We start from the raw sequence: 21,236 nt of genomic DNA, 5'->3' as shown, positions 1-21,236 counted from the left end.
AATACGGCGGGGAAGCCGGGAATCCCAGTGACATACTTCCTGTCCAGTAGGGAGTACATCACTGGGCGAGGGGCGTCAACGGGCGTGTGAAAATTTTAAGCTAAGGTATGTAGCCTAGAATTGGACCAAACTCATTTGCTATTGCATTTGATTAGCTAAATTCCAAGCTACATACATTTCCATAACATAACAAAAAATGTACATCAACTTGAAAATTATCATCAACTCAATGACCATCTCTAATTTGAAAAGGCCCTTAAAAGAATCCTTAGATAAGTAAAACATGGAAGCTGCCAGTGCTGGGCTCTGTTTCAGTGAGTATGCAGAACAGGTGTTCTGACTCCAGCATGCTCATTCCACATGTAAGACTAGTTGAAGGACTATTAAGTAGGACTTGGACCATGTAATACCTTCTGTTTTAAAAAGGAGAATTTATATTTAGAATAACTTTTTTTTAATAAGAGGTCTATTTGGACCCTCGTGCTACAACTGCCTGTTGCCTTAATCTATTTTAACCACCCCACTGACTGCCTAACTCCAATGGGCGGTGGGAGAGTGGCTCGCTGGGAACCACCTAAAGCCGATGGGTGTCAAAGTGCGGTGGGCAGGATTAGCAGGGAACGTGCACTCGCTCGCACGGTCCCTGCTGAGACACAGAGCGGGGATCCGTCATCAGCCTGCCAGCTGCGTTCAGAGCTGGCAGGCTGGAATAAAGAAAAAAATAATATATGTGTACAGCGCTGCATTCTAGCGCAGTGTTGTACATAGGAAAGCCCCGTCACTGAACTGTCCTCTGGAGTGGCTCACAATCTAATCCATATCATAGGCAAGTGTATCTCAAAATTGTCCTCATGAATCCCCAATGGTGCATGTTTTGCAGGCAACCTCACCTATACACATGTGGGGTAATTAGTGTCTCAGCTTGGTAAATTCAATGTAGCTGAGACACTAATTACCCCACCTGTGCATACGGGAGGTTGCCTGCAAAACATGCACTGTTGGGGAGTCACGAGGACAGGTTTGAGAAACACTGTCACAGGCTGATGCCTATGCATGCATCAGGAAGTGTATGGATTGCAGTCAGGGCCAATTTAGGGGGGGGGGGGGAAGGAATTAAAAAAAAAAAAAAAAAAAAAAGGATTTTTAATTTAAAAAAAAGCTCTTTTTAAATTAATAAAAAAAAAACTGCAGCAGCAATCAGAGCCCAGTAAAAAAAAAAAAAGCTCTATTAGTGGCAAGAAAAGCAGGTAAAATTCATTTGGGTGCCAAGTTGTATGACTGAACAATAAATCACTAAATTGGCGGGTATGAACCTGTGGTCCTCAAGATGTTATAGAGAACCCAAGTTGAAGCTCGAGTTCAGAAACATATACTGTCTGGTGCCCTGTTGCTGCTTGTGGACCCTCCAACTGATTGGACCATGCTCCTCCTCTGGCATGCACCCCTGCACAGGAACACAGAGCCGCACTTGCGCACAAACGGTACAGATGTGCTTGTGCTTAAAGGAATACTTAAGTCATAAAAAAAAAAAATGACATTTACTCACCTGGGGCATCCCTCAGCACCCTGAAGCTGGATGGTGCCCTCGCAGCCCCGATCATCCTGTCCCTGCCGGCGACTACTTCCGGGTTCGGCGACAGCCGCCGACAGGCTGGGAACGCGGCTGATTCTCCGCGTTCCCAGCCGCTATATCATCCTCTATGCTGCTATAGCGTATATATATAGCGGATATATATACGCTATAGCAGCAGAGAGGGTGATATAGCGGCTGGGAACGCGGAGAATCAGCCGCGTTCCCAGCCTGTCGGCGGCTGTCGCCGAACCCGGAAGTAGCCGCCGGCGGGGACAGGATGATCGGAGCGGGGCTGCAAGGGCACCATCCAGCTTCAGGGTGCTGAGGGATGCCCCAGGTGAGTAAATGTCATTTTTTTCATGACTTAAGTATTCCTTTAAAGAGGAGTGTGTCCCGAGCAGATTATTGACCAGTCCTTGTTGGAAATTTTTGGAGGGTCCACAACTGGTGGGAAGCCTCATTAGGATCCAGAGGCTTCCCTTTTCTTAGGCAAGTATGTGATTTAAGAACACTGCACAGTGTATGCCTAATTTAAATTAAATTTTGGATCACTCTTCTAGAAAATAAAGACATTTATTTAAAGAGGATCTGTATTTAAAAAAAACAAAACCCTCTGGGGCATACTTACCTTGGGAGGGGGAAGCCTCTAGATCCTAACTAGGCTCCCCCCGTTGTCCTCTGTCCTTTTGCCGGGACCCACTGAATCGCGGCGAGGTAAATATTTTTCTACCGCGATCCTGCGCAGGCGCACTAGCCGCTCTTTATTTGGGTTAAGGCAGAAATAGCCAAACCCGATCGATCTGCTCTACTGCGGATGAGCGAGTACTTGTGATCTTGCGCAATAGAGCGGATATGATCAGGCTTGGCTATTTCCGCTTAGCCTGAATGAAGAGCCGTTACTGCATCTGCGCTGGATCCCGGAGAGGGAAATAAATCTCTGCTTATCAAGGAAGGTTTCGGGGGTGCCAATGCTGGATTCCCCGAAGCTACAGGGGAGGGGGAAGCCTCATTGGGACCCTGAGGCTTACCCCTTCCTAGGCAAGTATCCCAGAGACGGATTTTTTTAAATACAGAGTCTCTTTAATTTTTTTAATTAATGATATAGGTAGTAGGTAGAGATGAGCTCACATTTTCTCCAAAGTATTTCTTGCATTAACGCTGTTTCATGATGCAAAATTTTCATGAAAATGAATGTTTTTTTCCTAAGGTATTAAGTACATTTTTCTGAGAAAGAAACCCTTTCTTCAAATAGGAGTTTTCTCATGCCCATATTTTTGGCGTATCATCTCGTTTGTTGGGAAATGACTCTTCTCCTATCCACTGACTTCAATGTCGTTGCCAAAAATGTGTTGCATGTCATAGCATTTTCATATGTATTCTCCTCTCTGCAAAATGCAAATACTATATACTAAATACTATGCAAAAATGTAACTTTTTTTGTGTGAAAATGATAGCGAAAAGAAAATAGCCCCATTCACACATCATTAGTAGTGGGTTTGGTGTTTCCTGCGTCTGTATTTTTCATTGCCAGGAATTTAGTTTGTGAATTCACTGACCTGTTCCAGCTCCACAAAGATGTTTTCCAATCCCAATGACTGGAAGCTGTTTCTGAACAAGACTTGGGACTCGATCTGAAAGGAACCATTCAGAAATTGTAATCCAACTGTCTTTTCTATATCCACTATCATAAACTTGTGAGTTTACTAACCTAAACAAAGGTGCTCGATGTCAATGTGGAGTCTCTCAAAACTTGATTTCCTTTGCTTCCCATCCACCTAGTGCCAAATATAGCAAATTAATTATTAAACCCACTGAGTCTTGGCTAACAGATAGAAATACTAAACGTTAAACGGTTAAATCAATATGTTGCTAATATGACAGCATTCAGAATCTTACCTTAAACCGAGTGGTGGCTCTTTCAACCAAGAGGAAATGGACATTATCATTGTTCTCTAAAGCACAGTTCACCCAGTGGGACAACTTCCCTCTACCTGCTCCAAACTCCACAAAACAGCGACAACTCCCCAACATGCCCAGCCGATCCAAATGACCTAAAATAGAGCCCTGAAGAAGAGGACATACAACCATTAAGGTTAATAAACTACTCTAAGTGTGGCTATGTATGATTCAATGTTTATTTTTCTAAAAAAAAAACACTTGACTTTATAGATCAATTAAATAGAAATTTCCATCGTGCCCGATCAGACATGTCAGAATTTTTTTTTCTATAAAACCGATCCAGATACATACAACGTACAAATAAATCGCCTTGTCAAACATAGCTGTACATTTAATGATTTGGTTGTATTGAGTATGGCCACCTTGACTTACTAAGCAACAATGCGAGGATTAAATACTCCTGTATACTGAAAGTGGACCCTGCTATAGCTTCCAAGTCTCTCTACCTCCTATAGTCTGACTACTCCATAAGTAGGGGTTATCACTTTAGTTTAGGCATGGGCAAACTTGGCCCTCCAGCTGTTACGGAACTATAGGTCCCACAATGCATTGCAGGAGTCTGACAGCCACAGTCATGACTCATAAAGGCAAATGCATTGTGGGACTTGTAGTTCCGTAACAGCTGGAGGGCCAAGTTTGCCCATGCCTGCTTTAGATAATAGCTGAAAGGAGGACAGAGGTTTTTTTTTTTTACCATGTCCATAATTAATGCAATGTACATATTAATTTATTTTCTCCTTGTCTAACTTCTGAACTATTACACAAGAATATTTTAATCACACCGCTTCTGTAATACCCTTAGTGAGCATTGGCCCTTATTCAATTCACTTTTTCTTCTGAGTTTCTCCCAGATGATTTTTATCTTCTCTATAAAATAACTTTGCAACTGAAAAAATAATAACATAAGAGGAAAAGTACTATTAAAACTGTATTGAGTATTTTCTTGCTTGCTGGATTGCATTTTGCTTCAGTCATATCGCCAATTGGACATGCTTTTTGTGGCAACGATTTTTTCATCTGATTCGATAATAAATTATCAAATCGATAATGGTCGATTGCCCACAAAATCGCGATTACCACTTTTAATTAAATAAGGGCCATTGCGTCACGTTTGAACCACATTCATACAAAGATGCCTACATATGCTTAAAGCTGGCCACTAACGGTCCAATTTCTAGCGAAAAATCGTTTGAGCGATCAGAAATTCTGATCGGATTGGTTGTAAATAATCTCAGTTGATGGGCACAATCGATAATGAACGGTTCTAAAAACAATCGTCCGATTGAATTTTCGTTGAATCAAAATTTGGATTTTCTTGTTGTTCGTAATAGATAGGAAGCAATGATTGGTTAGTTGATGGTGTAGTGAACGATTTTTCGTCCGATCAGAATATCTGATCGCTCGAACGATTTTTCGCTAGAAATTGTACCGTTAGTGGCCACCTTAACACAACTCCATTCAAAGCTTTCCTCTTGACAAAGAGGGCACAACGAGTCAACATACAAGTTTATTTTGCATGTAAATAATATATTATCATGCAATATAAGGACAAGACAATCCACTTCTATCACCTATGGAGCCAGACATGCTCTACCTGTTGCCTGAGGTGCTTGGATGCACTGTCTCCATTTGCAGGGTCATTTAAGGCTTCTTGTACGGCTGCATGGCATAGTTTTCTATCTGGCAGTGGAGGATCCAGACCTATACGATGATGTTAATAACAGTCACATGTAAACTAGGCATGCATAGTGTGGAAACATAGTCACATACAGTATATTGTGTATTTCACACTAGGCAGAAGATGAATATCAAAGTTCTATCCCAAAAAACAATATGGCAGCCTCAATTATGGAGGATTGACAAAGGTAAGCAGTCTATTTTGTTGCTGTAGACCTCATAAGGGGTTATTTTAGGAACAGTGAATGTGCGTACACAAGTACAATTGCTGTCGCCTGCAGGCCTCGGGTGACAGTTCGGGGTAGAGCTCTATATTGAGTGTTGCAAGCCTAGAGGCTAGCAATGAGTTCTGTTGCTATGGAGGTGATGGTGGGGGAGGAAGGGGGGGAACATCAGAGTGGCATAGAGTGGGAGGGGTAAGAAGAACAATGGCCTCAGCCTGCGATGATATGGCAGTCTAGACCTCTCGACAACACATTGGGGCAGCTGTACGTAAGCTAGATTATCAGCAGAGGTGGTGCCCGCAGGCCTTGGCCAAGAAACATCTAGTGTGTGTACAAGGCTATAAGTATCTTTTTGGTTTAGGTGTCTATTTAATAAATGTGATTTCTGAATTTGCTTAGAACAGCACATGTACATATTAATAACTCACATCAGCAAAATAACAACAAAGCATATAATCAATATTAACGGCTATTTGGTAGAATTTGTTGTCTCTTTTATGTATTTAACCACTTAAGTACCAGCAGTCTTAAGTACCAGAAACTGCCGAATAGCCGCTTATACCCGCCGCTGCACACCTGGAGCCTCAGGCCGCCCACCCTACCGTCTCTATGATGGCAGAGCTCTGTGAGCCAGTCAGGAGCCGCTTTCATAGGCTCCTGACCCTGTCCATCAATGTAAGCCAATGGGAGTTGCTTACATTGAAGACAGGGTCAGGAGCCAATGAAATTGGCTGCTGACCAGCTCACAGGGCTCTGACGTCATAGAGATGGCAGGGCAAGTGAGCTGCGTCGGGAAGCAGCGAGAACACGCATCGGCGGTGATATGAAATCTACACCCTGGTAGGTATTAGAGCATCAAAACAGGGCATAGATTCCAATCACCGCTGTCCGGATGTGGTTAACAGTACATTATTTTAAATCAATTATGCATAAAAAGGGTTTGGAAAATACATTGCAAATTTTGCATCCACAGATCCGCATTTTCTCCTCAGAGAGCGCCAGCTGCCTGCTCACTCCCTCCTTCTCTTCATATCAGTCAGATGTCTACTGCTCTATAAGAAAGTGACAGCGTGACAATAATCACAATCCCATATCCCCATATGGAGCACTTTAGATAGACTGGGAGTGAGCTGCAGCTCTGTAGATTGCTGAGGAGGAGACGAGAAGAATTGGGGCAACAGGTATTTTCTTCTTTTTTACTTGGTAAACCTCAAAAAGTCACTAGAGACCCCTGAAGCATTGTATTATTTGTGACCTAGGTGGAAAAAGAAAGCCATAGTTTGTTATAGCTGGTCAATGAAAGGAGTATATTTTCTTTTTAAGAAGTACTGTAACGACATATAGTGGAGTGCAGTGAATTATTCAGGATAGCCACTTTCCTGGTAAATATCCTGGTTTCAGCATCATGAACACTTCCTATATCTATATTTTGCTGTATATTGGTATGTAGCCCCGCCCTTCCACTGAGGCTTAGCTTAGGCTGTTTATTATCCAGATTTTTCCCTACCTTAGAGAATTTTGGGAGACCAATGATCTTTTCTACTAGCTTTAGAATTCTCAATAAACAAACATTCTGCAGAGATCACCTGCCAATACTAAAGATGATGCCGCCTGTGATAAATGTCACATAGTAAATTGCGGGAAAGAAAGAGTTAATAATGGGCAATTACTGACTAAATAATTTAGAAATTAATATTATAAAAAGATACCGTATATACTCGCGTATAAGCCACATTTTTCAGCACAAAAAATGTGTTACCCCCACTACTTATACGCGAGTCAGGCAGTGTATGTGTGTGAGTAGTGGAGTGTATGGATCATGTAGCAGTGATCCAACACTTGCCAGCTGCCTCTCTGCTGTGTCCTGCCTCCTAGCAATGTTTTGAGTGTGGAAGTCCCGGTACCTGTGTGCCTGTGGCGAGTTAGCTCGCTGGAGCATTACACTGGGATGCTTCCTGCTTGGATCGCTGTGCCTCCATGCCCCTCTGACCCCCACAGATGGCGCCTGCTGAAATATGGTAGCCGCTATGCCCATAAGCTTGTGGAGCAGAGCGGCATGTCATCCTTGCCATTAATAAATTTTGCATTTTAGCCGCAGTGTAAAAGCTGCCGTGAGCGGAAAACATGGTAAATTCTGGTGCAACATGCTAACATTTCTGTTTTATGCTAATTGTGGCTTTTATCATAGGTGCCTATGGCGGCGCCTTTTCTTTTGCATAAGGGCTTCTGCGCCCTTTTTACCTGATTTGGTTAAAATGTGCTGGACCATCTTTTCAAGCAAGCTGTTCCAGTGAGCCCTGCCAAACAGATATGTATTAGCCACACACCTGCACTCACTTACCAAACAGCAGTGGGGGGAGTTATTCATTAATTTCCTTCATACCACAACTATGGCAATAATTTCTGTTAATATGCTGCAGTACAATAAGGAATGATCACTATTCAGCTGGTAAGTTGGGAAATATTCTACAGACACAGACCAATAAATTGTGACTATTCACTTACCATCTGTCACCCTTAGCAGCGTCTCAATAAGTTTCTGCAGTTCTTCTTTGGGCAGAGAACTGAGGTTTCCCTAAAAGCACCATAGAGATATTACATAAGGGTAGTTCAACAACCTATTGACATGCAATGGAATTATAACTCTATAGCTAAAAATGTGATATCAAAAGTACCATTGTAATAACTTGTTTTACAGTATGAATTTTTTTTATTGTGCATGCATGTTCTGAAGAGACATTGTGCTGTGGTGCCATCTTAATTATACTGTTATACTGATAGGTTTCATATAGATTTATTTAAAGGACACCTGAAGTGAGAAGGATATGGAGGCTGCCATATTGATTTCTTTTTAAACAATACTAGTTGCCTGGCAGTCTTAATGATGCTTCTGATACTTTTAGCATAGGCCTTGAACAAACATGCAGATCAGATGTTTGATGTTTCTGACCAAAATCTGACAAAATTAGCCCCATGCTTGTTTCGGGTATGAGATTCAGACACTACTGATGCCAGAATGATCAGCTGGACTGCCAGGTAACTGGTATTCTTCAAAAGGAAATAAATATGGCAGCCTCCACATACCTCTCACTTCAGGTTCCCTTTAATAAAATTATAATTTGTATGCCATGTTCATTAAAGCCAGTTCCTAAACACAATTTCACCGGCAAGGGGTAATTTCACACTATGAAGTGAATAGAATTATATTGGGGTAATGCCCACACTTTGACATTAATGTTTGTAACTAATGCCTGTATGCTTGTAACTTATGCATGTATGAATATAAACCTGCATGTTACTTTACAGTCCTTTCTCTAGTCGTGTGATCCTCATGTAGTATGTGATAACAAGTCCCTGGTCCCCCATTACATTTGTACCAGTGTACCTGTGTTGTATAAAAACACCCAGAGCCCTGAGGTACAGGCAATCAGAGTGCACTGGTAATGGAAATGCTCTCACTGGCTGAGGTGATTATGTCTGGACTACTGTTGATTGGCTAGAGTGCTCTCACTGGTCTATTGCAGTCAGGTTATTAACAGTCTCACCAGTCTGGTAACGAAGTTCGAGCGACCAGAAAATTAACAGCTCAAGAATCAGAATTCAGGTAATGGAGTGCTATAACTGGTCCATTCTGAATGACACAAAGTGTTCTGACTAGAGCAGGTGGCCATACTATTAAAAACCTACGTCTCAGTACTCTGGTAAAGTAGTCCAGGTGACCAAGATATTACCAACCCATTCCAGACAACATGGTTATAAGCAGCCTAAAGGTATCCATACATTACTCAATTTTCCTGCTCGATCGAACATTTGATGCGATCATTTTATCGGATGTGTAAAGAATCAGTTATGTTCAATTCTGCTCAATTGTTGGAAACTGGACGTATCTTGTTGAATCAACCAACTTACTCGATCAGGCAGGTTGGAAAATATCAGTTGAGCGCAAAGGAGTTGGCAAATGTTCACATCATTTCTCTTGACACAGAATGGATTTTTTGTTTCAGAGTATGGATCACAACATCATTCAGCCGATTGATAAAGGAGAATCGCATAAAATCTCGCTTACAGTGTGACCCTGCTGCTTATCGCCCAATAGCTCATCGCCCAAAGTCAATAGATAAAAAGTCGGTGCAAAATCGAGTAATGTATGGGCACCTTAAAAAGGAACTGGAACCAAGGACTGAACTTCATCCACATCAGTAGCTGATACCCTTTTTCCCATAAGAAATCTTTACTTTTTCTCGATATTGTGGTGAAACCCCTCCCAAAGTGTGATGTCATGACTAAGGTCCTGACAATTTCCTATCTGTGAATCTTGTTGCATTGTGGGAAATAATGGCTTTTTCCAACTGCCAAGCAAGCAATACCTCCCTCTGTGCATAGAACTCTCTGTAACAAACATTTCGTATCAGATTACCTGGCAGAACTAACCTCACCACCAGTAATAAACTTCAGAATGTAAATTAGGATGAGGAAAGATTTAACAATGGGCAAACACTGACTAAATAATATATAAATATTGTAAAAAATAAGCAATTTTATTCACTATGTTATTTTCACTACAGTTCCTCTTTAAAGCCTCATCTACACGGGTAGATGAGGCTGCGATCCGGCGGCTCGATTAGCCGCCGGATCGCCTCTTCCGCGTGCCCGCCGCGTCCCCGCTCGCCGCGCGTGCGCCACATTCGATTCCCCACTCGTCCCCCCCGGCGCTGCTTATCTTCCGCTCGATTCCCTGCCATTGTCCCATCGCGGGGAGCGAGCAGGGAATCGGCGGTGCGGAGATCCGTCCTGTCGGATCTTATCAATCGAGCCGCATTAGCGGCTCGATTGATAAGGAGCATCGCGGCCGCATCTACTCGTGTAGATGCGGCTTAAAGCCTCATCTACACGGGTAGATGAGGCTGCGATCCGGCGGCTCGATTAGCCGCCGGATCGCCTCTTCCGCGTGCCCGCCGCGTCCCCGCTCGCCGAGCGTGCGCCGCATTCGATTTCCCGCTCGTCCCCGCCGGCGCCGCTTATCTTCCACTCGATTCCCTGCCATTGTCCCCTCGCGGGGAGCGAGCAGGGAATCGGCGGTGCGGAGATCCGTCCTGTCGGATCTTATCAATCGAGCCGCATCAGCGGCTCGATTGATAAGGAGCATCGCGGCCGCATCTACTCGTGTAGATGCGGCTTAAGCCCCTGCAGCGTTTTTAGTAATCTGAGAGCTCTGCTAATGGAGTGCTCTAAATGGTCCAGGTAATAGTGGGACAAAGTTGTTAGCAAAACTTCTCTGTCTCTGTGTCGAAATCACTCTCTTATCAAGTGATAATTTTCTGTGAACACACAAGCAGCTTAAGGTGCGTACACACATGCAACTATAGTCGTTTGTAACGATCGTTCCCCGATCTTTACCAACGACGATCGTTACAAAAAACGAACCAACGACTATTAAGGCAAACGACGAACGAGGCAAATCGCTACAAAACAAAGTTCTGTCTTGGCGGATTTTTACCACCGACGATCGTTAGCAAAAGTGGTACATCGTTGGAAACGATCGTTCGTACCAGGCTGGACATGCGCATTTCACTTTTTCTCCAAGGAACTTTACAATTTTATGCGCAGGCGCATTAAGTGCTTTTACGTGGTGTAACGTTCGTTCTAACGATGTGATCGTTACACACTTTTTACAACTAACTTTACTTTGGTCGTTCTTTCGTCAATTAAAAGATCGTTCGTCGTTGACAACGAACGATCGTTGTCGCATGTGTGTACGTAGCATTAGTCATATAATCCCAACACTGCACAATGGAAAAGGATAACATTCACTTAAACTCTGTAGTAAAGGTCAAATCCGCACTAGGTCGGTTGAAAAAAATTCCTTTATTTCATCAGATACAAATCAATCCAAAAACACCACATGCTGACATGTTTCGGACGTGGTACCGTCCTTAATCATAGCATAAGTGCAAAGTGACAGGAGGGCCCATATATAGAAAGGAGCCACACCCAGTAATGAGTGCTTAAAGAACCCACCTACAAAGGGGAAGCGTACATAAAAATGAGGGAACGCCCTCACATAGCATAATATAAAATCAATGTATAAAAACTATAATGAATATGAGTTCAGCGTGTGGTGTTTTTGGATTGATGTGTATCTGATGAAATAAAGGAATTCTTTCAACCGACCTAGTGCGGATTTCACCTTCACTATATGGACTTGTGGGTATGAGCAGCCCGTTTTCCTGCACCGTCGGCTGATAGAGGTTTGAGCGGAGTCTCACCTACACTTAAACTCTGCTAGTACTCAAAAATACTGGCACAAATAGCTGCCAGAACACTTCCTGCACTGCAGTCTTTATGGGTGTGCAAAATCTAGTATTTCTACAGTGAAGTGTATAAGTCTTGCATAGCTTATGCAATCGGAATACCTGTTCTTCACACGCGTTTACATCCACAGCTCCTGAGTTGATATTTTTAACATAAAAGACCTGGAAAAAAAACAGACTAATTTTACTGGACATACAACTCTTGGAAAGTCATTTACTAAGTTACAGCAAGAAGCTTTAAATGCTTTGGATGATGCCATTTATTCTCTATCTTAAAAGAATAAGAGTACGCTTTTGGCTATTCAGCCTTCCTCAGACTTGAATCCTAATGGCTAACAGTACAATACTCTACTGCTACTACTTTACTAAGTAAAGGAACTGCAAATTGCAATCCCTCTGCATACTTCTGCCATGATCCCCTCAGCTGCAGGTGAACAGAAGCGGTATACAGAAACTGTGAGCTACATGCTGTTGTGTATTTCAGCAGCCATGACGTCCACTGCAGATGCATGCAGCTCCACTACAATGAAAAAGAGAAAGTGCTCATGCATGTTTGTCTATTCAGAGCCAGCCATTGCAATACTCACAGGGCCAGCCGAATTCACATTTATCAAACAAGTGGAACTTCACGCCGGGCGGATCGCTCAAACTCAGTCTTATCACGCAAACAACAGTCTGTACACACGCCTGATTTGGCGTGCGGACGACTGAACGACGGGACGTTCAAACGACCCGTCGTTCGCAAAAATCAGACGTGTGTATGGGCCTTTAAGAAGAATAGAAAAAGAGCGAAGCATAGAGATCAGAAAAATACAAGTAAAATAGTATACACAAGAGTAAAGATTAAAATTACAAGAACTTTTTAAATTAATCTTATAAAATTATTTTAACATGGTGTGTTTGAATGAAAACACTTTGCCTTAGTGTGGGTATTTTTCTTTGTAACTCTTCATGGTAAAGGGTCATAAAGTGATATCTGGAAGTGACAGTACAAGATTCCAAATACGTCAACCCATACTATCGCCTCCACATACTATCGCCCGCACCTCCACAAGGATGAACCCCCCACGCAAATACCGTACATTCCCGCAGTATCCATCGCCACCAAGGAAGAGATGGCAGGGAATGTCCTTGTGAATTCATGAACTAATATCTTTTATGTTTAGTAAATACTAGATTGGTAGTTTTCAGACAATCGCAAATTTGCTTTAGCAAATCGCCCTCCCAGAAGTGTTACATGAATAATCACAACCAGTGAACCTAGACCAGGCATCGGCAAACTTGGTCCTCCAGCTGTTAAGGAACTACAAATCCCACAATGCATTTGCCTTTATGAGTCATGACTGTGGCTGTCAGACTCCTGCAATGCATTGTGGGACTTGTAGTTCCTCAACAGCTGGAGGGCCAAAATTTGCCCATGCCTGACCTAGACCAACTCTAAACTTCACAATCTGTAAATGAACATTGGATAGCATACACATCCCACAATGCATTTGTGTCAGACTCCTGCAATGCATTGTGGGACTTGTAGTTCCTCAACAGCTGGAGGGCCAAGTTTGCCCATGCCTGACCTAGACCAACTCTAAACTTCACAATCTGTAAATGAACATTGGATAGCATACACATTATGATCTACTTTCATATTAACCAAATTATTAAGTATTTATATACCGCCGACACCATCTGTAGCGCTGTACAGAGTATATTGTCTTGTCACTTACCGTAACTGTCCCTCAGAGGATCTCACAATCTAATCCCTACCATCATCATATGTCTATGTATGTATGGTGTAGTGTATGTATCGTAGTCTAGGGCCAATTTAGCGGGAAGCCAATTAACTTATCAGTATGTTTTGGGGATGTAGGAGGAAATCAGAGTGACCGGAGGAAACCCACGCAGACACGGGGAGAACATGCAGATAGTGCCCTGACTGGGATTCGAACCGGGAATCCAGCACTGCAAGGTGAGAGCGCTAACGACTACGCCACGGTGCAACTCAAATAAACCAAATAAAAATGCTGATTCTGATTTACTAAGCCTTTTTAAAACATTTTTTTTAAAGCAGATTGTATTATTTTATTTTCATTTACTGCATAATATGTTAACAGTAAAATAATAATACATACTGGTTGAGGCTTCTCCCTGGAATTGCATTTTTTCAGGTGTTTCTGCAGCTGGTCCTCATACACCGTGCTATGAGAAAAACAAAGAACTTTATTTTTTTCAGACATATTCATAATTACAGTATTCCATAGTCATAAGACCTGATGCCAGAAATTATATCGTTATGACTAGACATTGTGAGATCAAATGATTGCATGTCCATTACAGACAGAATCCTGCACCATGCACACATCACTGTGCTCATCCAGGGCTTCTGTCACGGTGTGGGAATAATGGATTCCCAGTCAAAGAAGTCAATGGGCTTGATTCACAAAGCGGTGCTAACTGTTTAGCATGGGTGTGCTAAACAGTTAGCACGTGAAGTGCCATTCAGGGACTTTTGCGCGTGCAAAGTGCCGCGATTCGCGCGATCGCGGCACTTTGCGCGCGCAAAAGTCAGCGAATGGCACTTCACGTGCTAACTGTTTAGCACACCCGTGCTAAACAGTTATTACCGCTTTGTGAATCAAGCCCATTGACTTCTTCCATAAGAGACCTATCAAGCATAACTAAAGCTGGTGAGCTTTAAGTTAGTTCCTGGAATTTAGCATCATTGTAGGCAGAGCTCGCATAAATGGTAAACCTCAAGTTACCACCTCATTCCCGCTGTTAGAAGAACAGGCATAAGGAAAAATAACCTCCCACAGATTGCTAGTGCTGTGCTCATACTGCAGTTTGTGCGCAACAGTTGATCACTTCAGGCGATTGTTGAATGTAAGGTTTCTTGGCCATTCTTTTGGGTAATTTCCTACAGTGGGAAAATAACCTAGCAAAGCAACATGATGAAAAAAGTGTACAAGAGTGAGGGTAATCTGTCCCATTGAGATCAATGGAGTTTACAATGTTAGTTAGGGTTACCGTATATCCTTGAATATGTCAACGCTAATATTTGCCTCCTTAAAGGATACCCGAACTGAGATGTGACATGATGAGATAGACATGTGTATGTACAGTGCCTAGCACACATATAACTATGCTGTGTTCCTTTTTTTCTTTCTCTGCCTGAAAGAGTTCAATATCAGGTCTGTAAGTGGCTGACTCCGTCCTGACTCAGACAGGAAGTGACTACAGTGTGACCCTCACTGATAAGAAATTCCAACTATAAAACACTTTCCTGGCAGAAAATGGCTTCTGAGAGCAAGAAATAGATAAAAAGAGGAATTTTCTTATCAGTGAGGGTCACACTGTTGTCACTTCCTGTCTGAGTCAGGACTGAGTCAGCCACTTACATACCTGATATTTTTTTTTCCAAACAATTATATTTTATTGGAAGATGTGCAACAACCACATATATATACATGGTCAGGTATGTTCAACATATAATCAAGAGCATGACAATTTTGTGTACATACATATCTTCTGATAAGAACAGACTTCACACTTAAGGGACAAAGGTAATACAGAAAATGGTACTGAAAACAGAGACAAAGCGTCCCATAATAAACAGAATGATAAAAAGTACTATACTATAAATCTTAACTGTTCACAATTATATATTCACATAAGAGCTGGTGGTTGTTCAATTATGAAATATAGATGAGTGGAGATAAAAAGAATACACATCTGTGCACATTGTAATGAAAATAACACCTGCATAGTATATGTCTTGACCATAGAAGATACAATCTTAGTTAGAAGCAACCTAATAGAGAATGTAAATTATCGGAAATTAAAGCTATTGATTAGGTCCATAATGAAATTTGATATATTTCATGGTACCTGGGAGGGTGGGATAACAGTTGGGCCTAAACACAGATGTGCATTGAGGGGAGGCCTTGATTGCCTATCTATCATTAAGTCTCGATATTCCTGGCTATCTAAGAAGTCAAACCATTGGGCCCACATAATCACATATTTTTCAACCTCCTCTGTGGTGGAGTGGCGTAATTGTTCCATTTTTTCAATCTGTTCTATCTTTTGGAACCAAAGGGAGATCGATGGAGGGTCAGTAGAATTCCATTTGAGAGGTATACATGCCTTGGCTGCATTGAGCAAATGTTTGACAAGAGATTTTTTGTATGAACGCATGCTCTCTCTAGAAAGATGTAATAAGAATACTTCTGGTAGAAATTCTAATTTTTCACTAGCAATAGTAGCTATTAATGATTGGACTCTGGTCCAGAAGGGAACAATTGATTGGCAATCCCACCAAATGTGAAGAAGAGTACCCTTTGCACTTTGACACCTCCAGCACACATCAGAGACCTGAGGGAAGCACTGATGAAGAAAGGCGGGTGTTCTATACCAATGAGCTAGCAGTTTAAAGCTCATCTCTTGAGTCAGTACACTTACTGAACTTTTATATCCCATAATGCAAACTTTTTCCCAGTCATCTTCATTAAACGATTTTTTAAATCTGCGTTCCCACTCATCTTTAAATAAAAATATGGGCTGCTGAGATAAGTCCAGAAGGGATTTATATAGTTTAGAGACTAAGTTTCTCTTTCGAGTGTTCTGTAGAATCAAGGAGTCAAAGTCTGTAAGTTTATTTTGGGCTACCTTAATCAGATCTTTTGCTGAGAGGAATGTTCTTAATTGGAAGTATTGCCAAAAAGGGATCTTATTTTCTGAGTCAGTTTCCAGAGTAGTTATGGGGATACAAGTCTGTCCATCAACTAGATCTTTTATAAGGAGATCCTTTCGTAGATTCAAGTGGGGCATAAAATCTGTCTGGTGTCCAGGAAGAAAATTATTGGTTGTCCTCAATGAAGTTAAAGGGCCAGGTAAAGTCGAGACTTTTGTTTCTGAACAGCACTTTCGAAAGGTCAATAAGGTAGCATTAATTAATGGATCAAATTTAATGTATTGTAGGGCTGAGAATTTGTAATCTAGTGTAGGATTCCATGGGCACCACTTAATGTCTTGGCCAAAGAAATCTTTTTCTAGCCTCACCCAATCTTTAGAGTCTTCATTACAATGCCAATCCACAATTCTGCTAATCATGGAGGCTTGGTAGTATCTCCAAATGTCAGGAAGTCCTGCTCCTCCTCTGTCTCTAGGATAAGTTAGTTTATCTTTTCTAATTCTAACAGGTTTCTGTCCCCAAATACATTTAGTGAAAGCTTTCTGCAAGGTCACAAACCAGAGTTTAGGGAGAAAGAGTGGGATAGTAGAGAAGTAATACAATATGCGAGGTAATATCGTCATCTTTAGGCTAGCCATTCGTCCAAACCAGGACAATGGCTTACTCTGCCAGTTCTCCAATGTGTGCTGGACATGCCGAAGCAAAGGGTCAAAGTTACTTTCTTTTAATTTGTCTGTTCTAGAAGTGATCTGGATCCCCAGATATGTAAAACTTTTATCTGCCCACTTAAAAGGAAAGTTTCGAATACAGGATGCTTTTGTGTCAGGGTGAAGTGTCAGGCTCATTCCAAACGACTTGGAGAAGTTAATTTTAAGGTTGGATATCTCTGCAAAAAGCGCAAATTCTTGTAGTAAATTTGGAATCGAAACTAAAGGCTTTGTTATGTAGAAAATCATATCATCAGCGTATGCTGCTAATTTATGTTCTTTTTCACCTATTTGCACTCCAGAGATATTTACATTAGATCGCACTGCATTCAAAAATGGTTCCAAAGATAAAATAGAGATTAGCGGAGAGAGAGGGCATCCCTGCCGTGTGCCATTTTTCAACTGAAAGCTTTTAGAAAGAGTACAATTCACCCTGACACAGGCAGAAGGGTCACTATACAGTAGAGCTATCCATTTTTTCATAGATGGACCCAGGCCCAAACTTTCCAAAAGGGAATGTATATAAGACCAAGACACTCTATCAAAGGCCTTCTCGGCGTCGGTGGAGAGAAGTAACCCCTCCACCGGTCGCCGAGAAAGCCAATGCTGAATATTAATGGTTTTCACTGTGTTGTCCCTGGCTTCACGTCCAGGGACAAATCCAGCCTGGTCCAGAGAGATAAGTTCTGGTACATACCTGATATTTAACGCTTTCAGGCAGAGAAAGAAAAAAAGGAACACAGCATAGTTATTTATGTGCTAGGCACTGTACATACATATTTCTATCTCATCATGTCACATGTCAGTTCGGGTATCCTTTAACCTGGAATTTTTTATTGACTCAAGTACAAGTCTACCCAGCAAAGTTAATGGCTGCACTTGAGGACCAGGAATAATGAACAGCTGCACTTGGGGACCAGGAGGGGTTAAATACTGCAATGCATACAGTACTGCAGCCATTAACCGTTCCTGTCCCTTAAAGTGCTGCAAATAACTCCTCCAGGTCCCCAAGTGCAGCAATTATTCACCCCCTTTCCTGCAGTCCAGTAATTTCCCCCTGCCCCTTTACTTGTTAATTGTTGTGGCAAGGACTTTTAGACCTGTGATTTATAGGCATTTCCTTTATCAAGAAAGAGCCACTTAACACTGAGTAAACATGCAGTGTGCTCAGTGTTGCTCGTGACTCGTGTATAAGTTGACCCCTAAACTTTTATATAGTGAGTCAGACCTAAATTTCTAGACCTACAGTCGAGTATATACAGTAATTCCTGCAGTGTGACTAGCCTTAAAGGGAACCTTAACTGAACGGGGGATAAAGAGTTTCACTTACCTGGGGCTATTACCAGCCCCCTGCAGCAGTTCTATGCCCTCGGAGCCGCTCTGGAATCCTCCGGTCCCGGCTGTCACTTAGTTTCGTTTTAGACGACTCACCAGTCGGCCGGCCGCCATGCGTATTATTGGATTGCAATTCCCTAATTGCAGTAGGGAATGCGTCCAATAATACGCATGGCGGCCGGCTGACTGGTGAGTCGTCAAAATCGAAACTAAGTGACAGCGAGGGACCGGAGGATTCCAGAGCGGCTCCGAGGGCACAGGACTGCTGCAGGGGGCTGGTAATGGCCCCAGGTAATTGAAACTCTTTACCCCCCGTTCAGTTAAGGCTCCCTTTAACTTCAGTAAATGTTCCCATCAATCCTGGGGTTCTTCAGTACGTACAATGTAAATAAGCCATTCTAAGACTTCATTCAAACATTATTACCAGTCTGCATACATGGTCTTCTACACAGGTTCTTTGATGCCTACTACATACGCTCATATGCATTAAAAAGAAGTGAACCCGCTAATAATTCATTTTAATAGCAAACCATAGATAAGTGTGCGGGAAAAAAAGCGAACAGCTTCTAGATTTTTTTTTCTGTGGATGGAAAAACTTGTTAGATGTGAACAGCTGATAGATTAACGTTGATTTACATGAGTAGCCAGTTGTAATGGGTTTCTTCATCACAAAAAAAGGTGAAAAATCACACATAGTATTAAAGGGCTACTGGTTAATTTAACACGTTTTCGCAGTTTTAATGACAAAACCAACTACGGTATCCAATGAAGACTCACTGTTTGGGGTCCAAAGGACAGGGGATTCTCCTCCTGTCGTTTGTTTCCTGCAAGACACATCATATTTACCATTTAATAATTCAAAGATCCTTTCACTGCTCAGATACAAAGTAATCACAACAGAATGCCATATGTTAAGTCTTTAGAATGCCTGATTTTTGAAACACAAAGGAATTACAATACAACTTACCATATTACAGTAGAGTCATAAGAGTTAAAACATGTTCCAGGGTTTATAGAATAATTTTATTTATACAGTAAAACACAGATATCCTTTTACCCCAATATATACTAGCCCCCCTCCCTTCCCCCTTCTGCAATCTGGGTTTTCTTCTCAAGATGCTTTTTTCCCATGTTGTTATTTTTTAGCCTCTTGTCGAAAAACATAGCAGAGGGGTGGTGGCTGGGAATTGATTTTGGTACGCAGCACTGGGTGCCGTGCGCCAAAGTGGGGTGCCGCCATGGCAGCAATGCTATGCTGCGTGCCCCGCTTATCTGTAATTCAGGGCTCTGGTGGCTGTCAGACCCTGAATTACATCTCTCTCCGAGTTGCGACAACTTGGAGGGGGAAAAGTATTTACCGCCACCCCCGAGTTTAGCAGCAGGGAGAGCCGAATGACGGTTCTCCCTGCGCCGGACTGACTGGCGCCGAGACGCCATGTACTCCTAGGAATGACCTATATAACTAAAAAAAAAAAAAAAAAGTAACTGCAAATTCCGACTTTAGGGACTTTTTTTGCTTCACAGGAAGTGGACCTCACTTCGACTGAACTGGAATATTGCATTGGGTTTACAGAGAATCTGTACTCTAAAATCCTTACAATAAAAAGCATACCATTCTATTCATTATGTTCTCCTGGGCCCCTCTGTGCTGTTTCTGCCACTCCCTGGTGCAATCCTGGCTTGTAATTGCCAGTTTTAGGCAGTGTTTACAAACAAAAGACATAGCTGCTAACCAGAATGTGATAGGCTGAGAGGAGCTCAGTCTGTGACACACAGAGCCTGGAGGGGGCGTGGAGAGGGTGTGTATAGCTTCTGCCTATAACAGCAGACAGCACATTCCTGCCTGAGCCCGACAAAGCCGTCAGAGGAAAGAAGATTAGATTATATAACAGAGATAATACAGCCACTGTGCAACTAGGAAAGGCTGCAGTAAGACAGACCACATTAGAACAGGTATAGGAACTTATAGGATAGAAGAAATAAGGCTGAACATTTTGTTACAGAGTCTCTTTAATCTAAAACCTGGTAGACACATCTTACTTTGATAGGTCAATGATTGGCCAATTTTACCATCTCCATGTAGTATCAGGGTTTACCTACACAATCTGTTTACTGTATTCAAAATCTGTTGACCCTCATACCACAGAAGCCTGGTACACACTTTCAATTATGACTGGCCTATCAAAGAGGTTATACTTACCCGAGGCTTCCTCCAGCCCCATGAGCACTGATAAGTCTCTCACCGTCCTCCCAAGTGCCTCCATTTGCCTGATATTGGTCCCAGTAACTGGCTCAGCCGTGCCAGTCGGGCTCTTCTGCGCATGTGCGGAAGGGCCACGCATTCGCAGAAGAGCTGACTGGCACAACTAAGCCAGATTACCAGGCAAACTGAGGCACTCGGGGAATCGGGAGGGACACATCAGTGCTCATGGGACTTGACTTACACTTTAACTGTCAACCAGTATTACATACCAGTGTTCTCCCCAGGCTCTTTTAGCCGGGTGCTCCACCCGGCTAGTTTTGGTAACCACCCGGCTGTCATTGGCTCGCCTCCTCCTATGCTGTATGCAGAGAAGTGCCGGCCCTGCATTCTGTTATCTCGCCACACCCGGCTACTTTTTCTTGCCACCCGGCTACTTTTTCATGCCACCCGGCTGGAAAAAAATTCTGGGGAGAACACTGCATACCTCCCAACTTTTTGAGATGAGAAAGAGGGACACTTAAGCCACGCCTCTGCCACACCCCCATCACACCCCTAGTCAC

At 42.5% G+C, this 21,236-nt stretch overlaps 1 protein-coding gene across 2 annotated transcripts in view; it reads right to left on the bottom strand.

Moving 5' to 3' along the window:
* TRMT13 (tRNA methyltransferase 13 homolog) overlaps positions 1 to 21,236 on the bottom strand; it is a 30,730-nt gene that overhangs the window by 3,689 nt on the left and 5,805 nt on the right. The window contains exons 2-9 of one of the 2 annotated variants that reach the window (XM_068239985.1): positions 19,251 to 19,297; positions 13,871 to 13,937; positions 11,847 to 11,906; positions 7,939 to 8,008; positions 5,127 to 5,233; positions 3,470 to 3,637; positions 3,282 to 3,348; positions 3,130 to 3,204 (exon numbers count right to left, since the gene is read on the bottom strand). In XM_068239985.1, coding sequence (XP_068096086.1) covers positions 3,130 to 3,204; positions 3,282 to 3,348; positions 3,470 to 3,637; positions 5,127 to 5,233; positions 7,939 to 8,008; positions 11,847 to 11,906; positions 13,871 to 13,937; positions 19,251 to 19,297 — 661 coding nt within the window. The remainder of the gene's footprint in view (positions 1 to 3,129; positions 3,205 to 3,281; positions 3,349 to 3,469; positions 3,638 to 5,126; positions 5,234 to 7,938; positions 8,009 to 11,846; positions 11,907 to 13,870; positions 13,938 to 19,250; positions 19,298 to 21,236) is intronic. The other variant, XM_068239986.1, reaches the window with a different exon arrangement.

Source organism: Hyperolius riggenbachi, chromosome 6 (assembly GCF_040937935.1).
Source record: "Hyperolius riggenbachi isolate aHypRig1 chromosome 6, aHypRig1.pri, whole genome shotgun sequence".
Taxonomy (NCBI): Eukaryota; Metazoa; Chordata; class Amphibia; order Anura; family Hyperoliidae; genus Hyperolius; species Hyperolius riggenbachi.
This window is presented reverse-complemented; position numbering and strand designations above follow the sequence as displayed.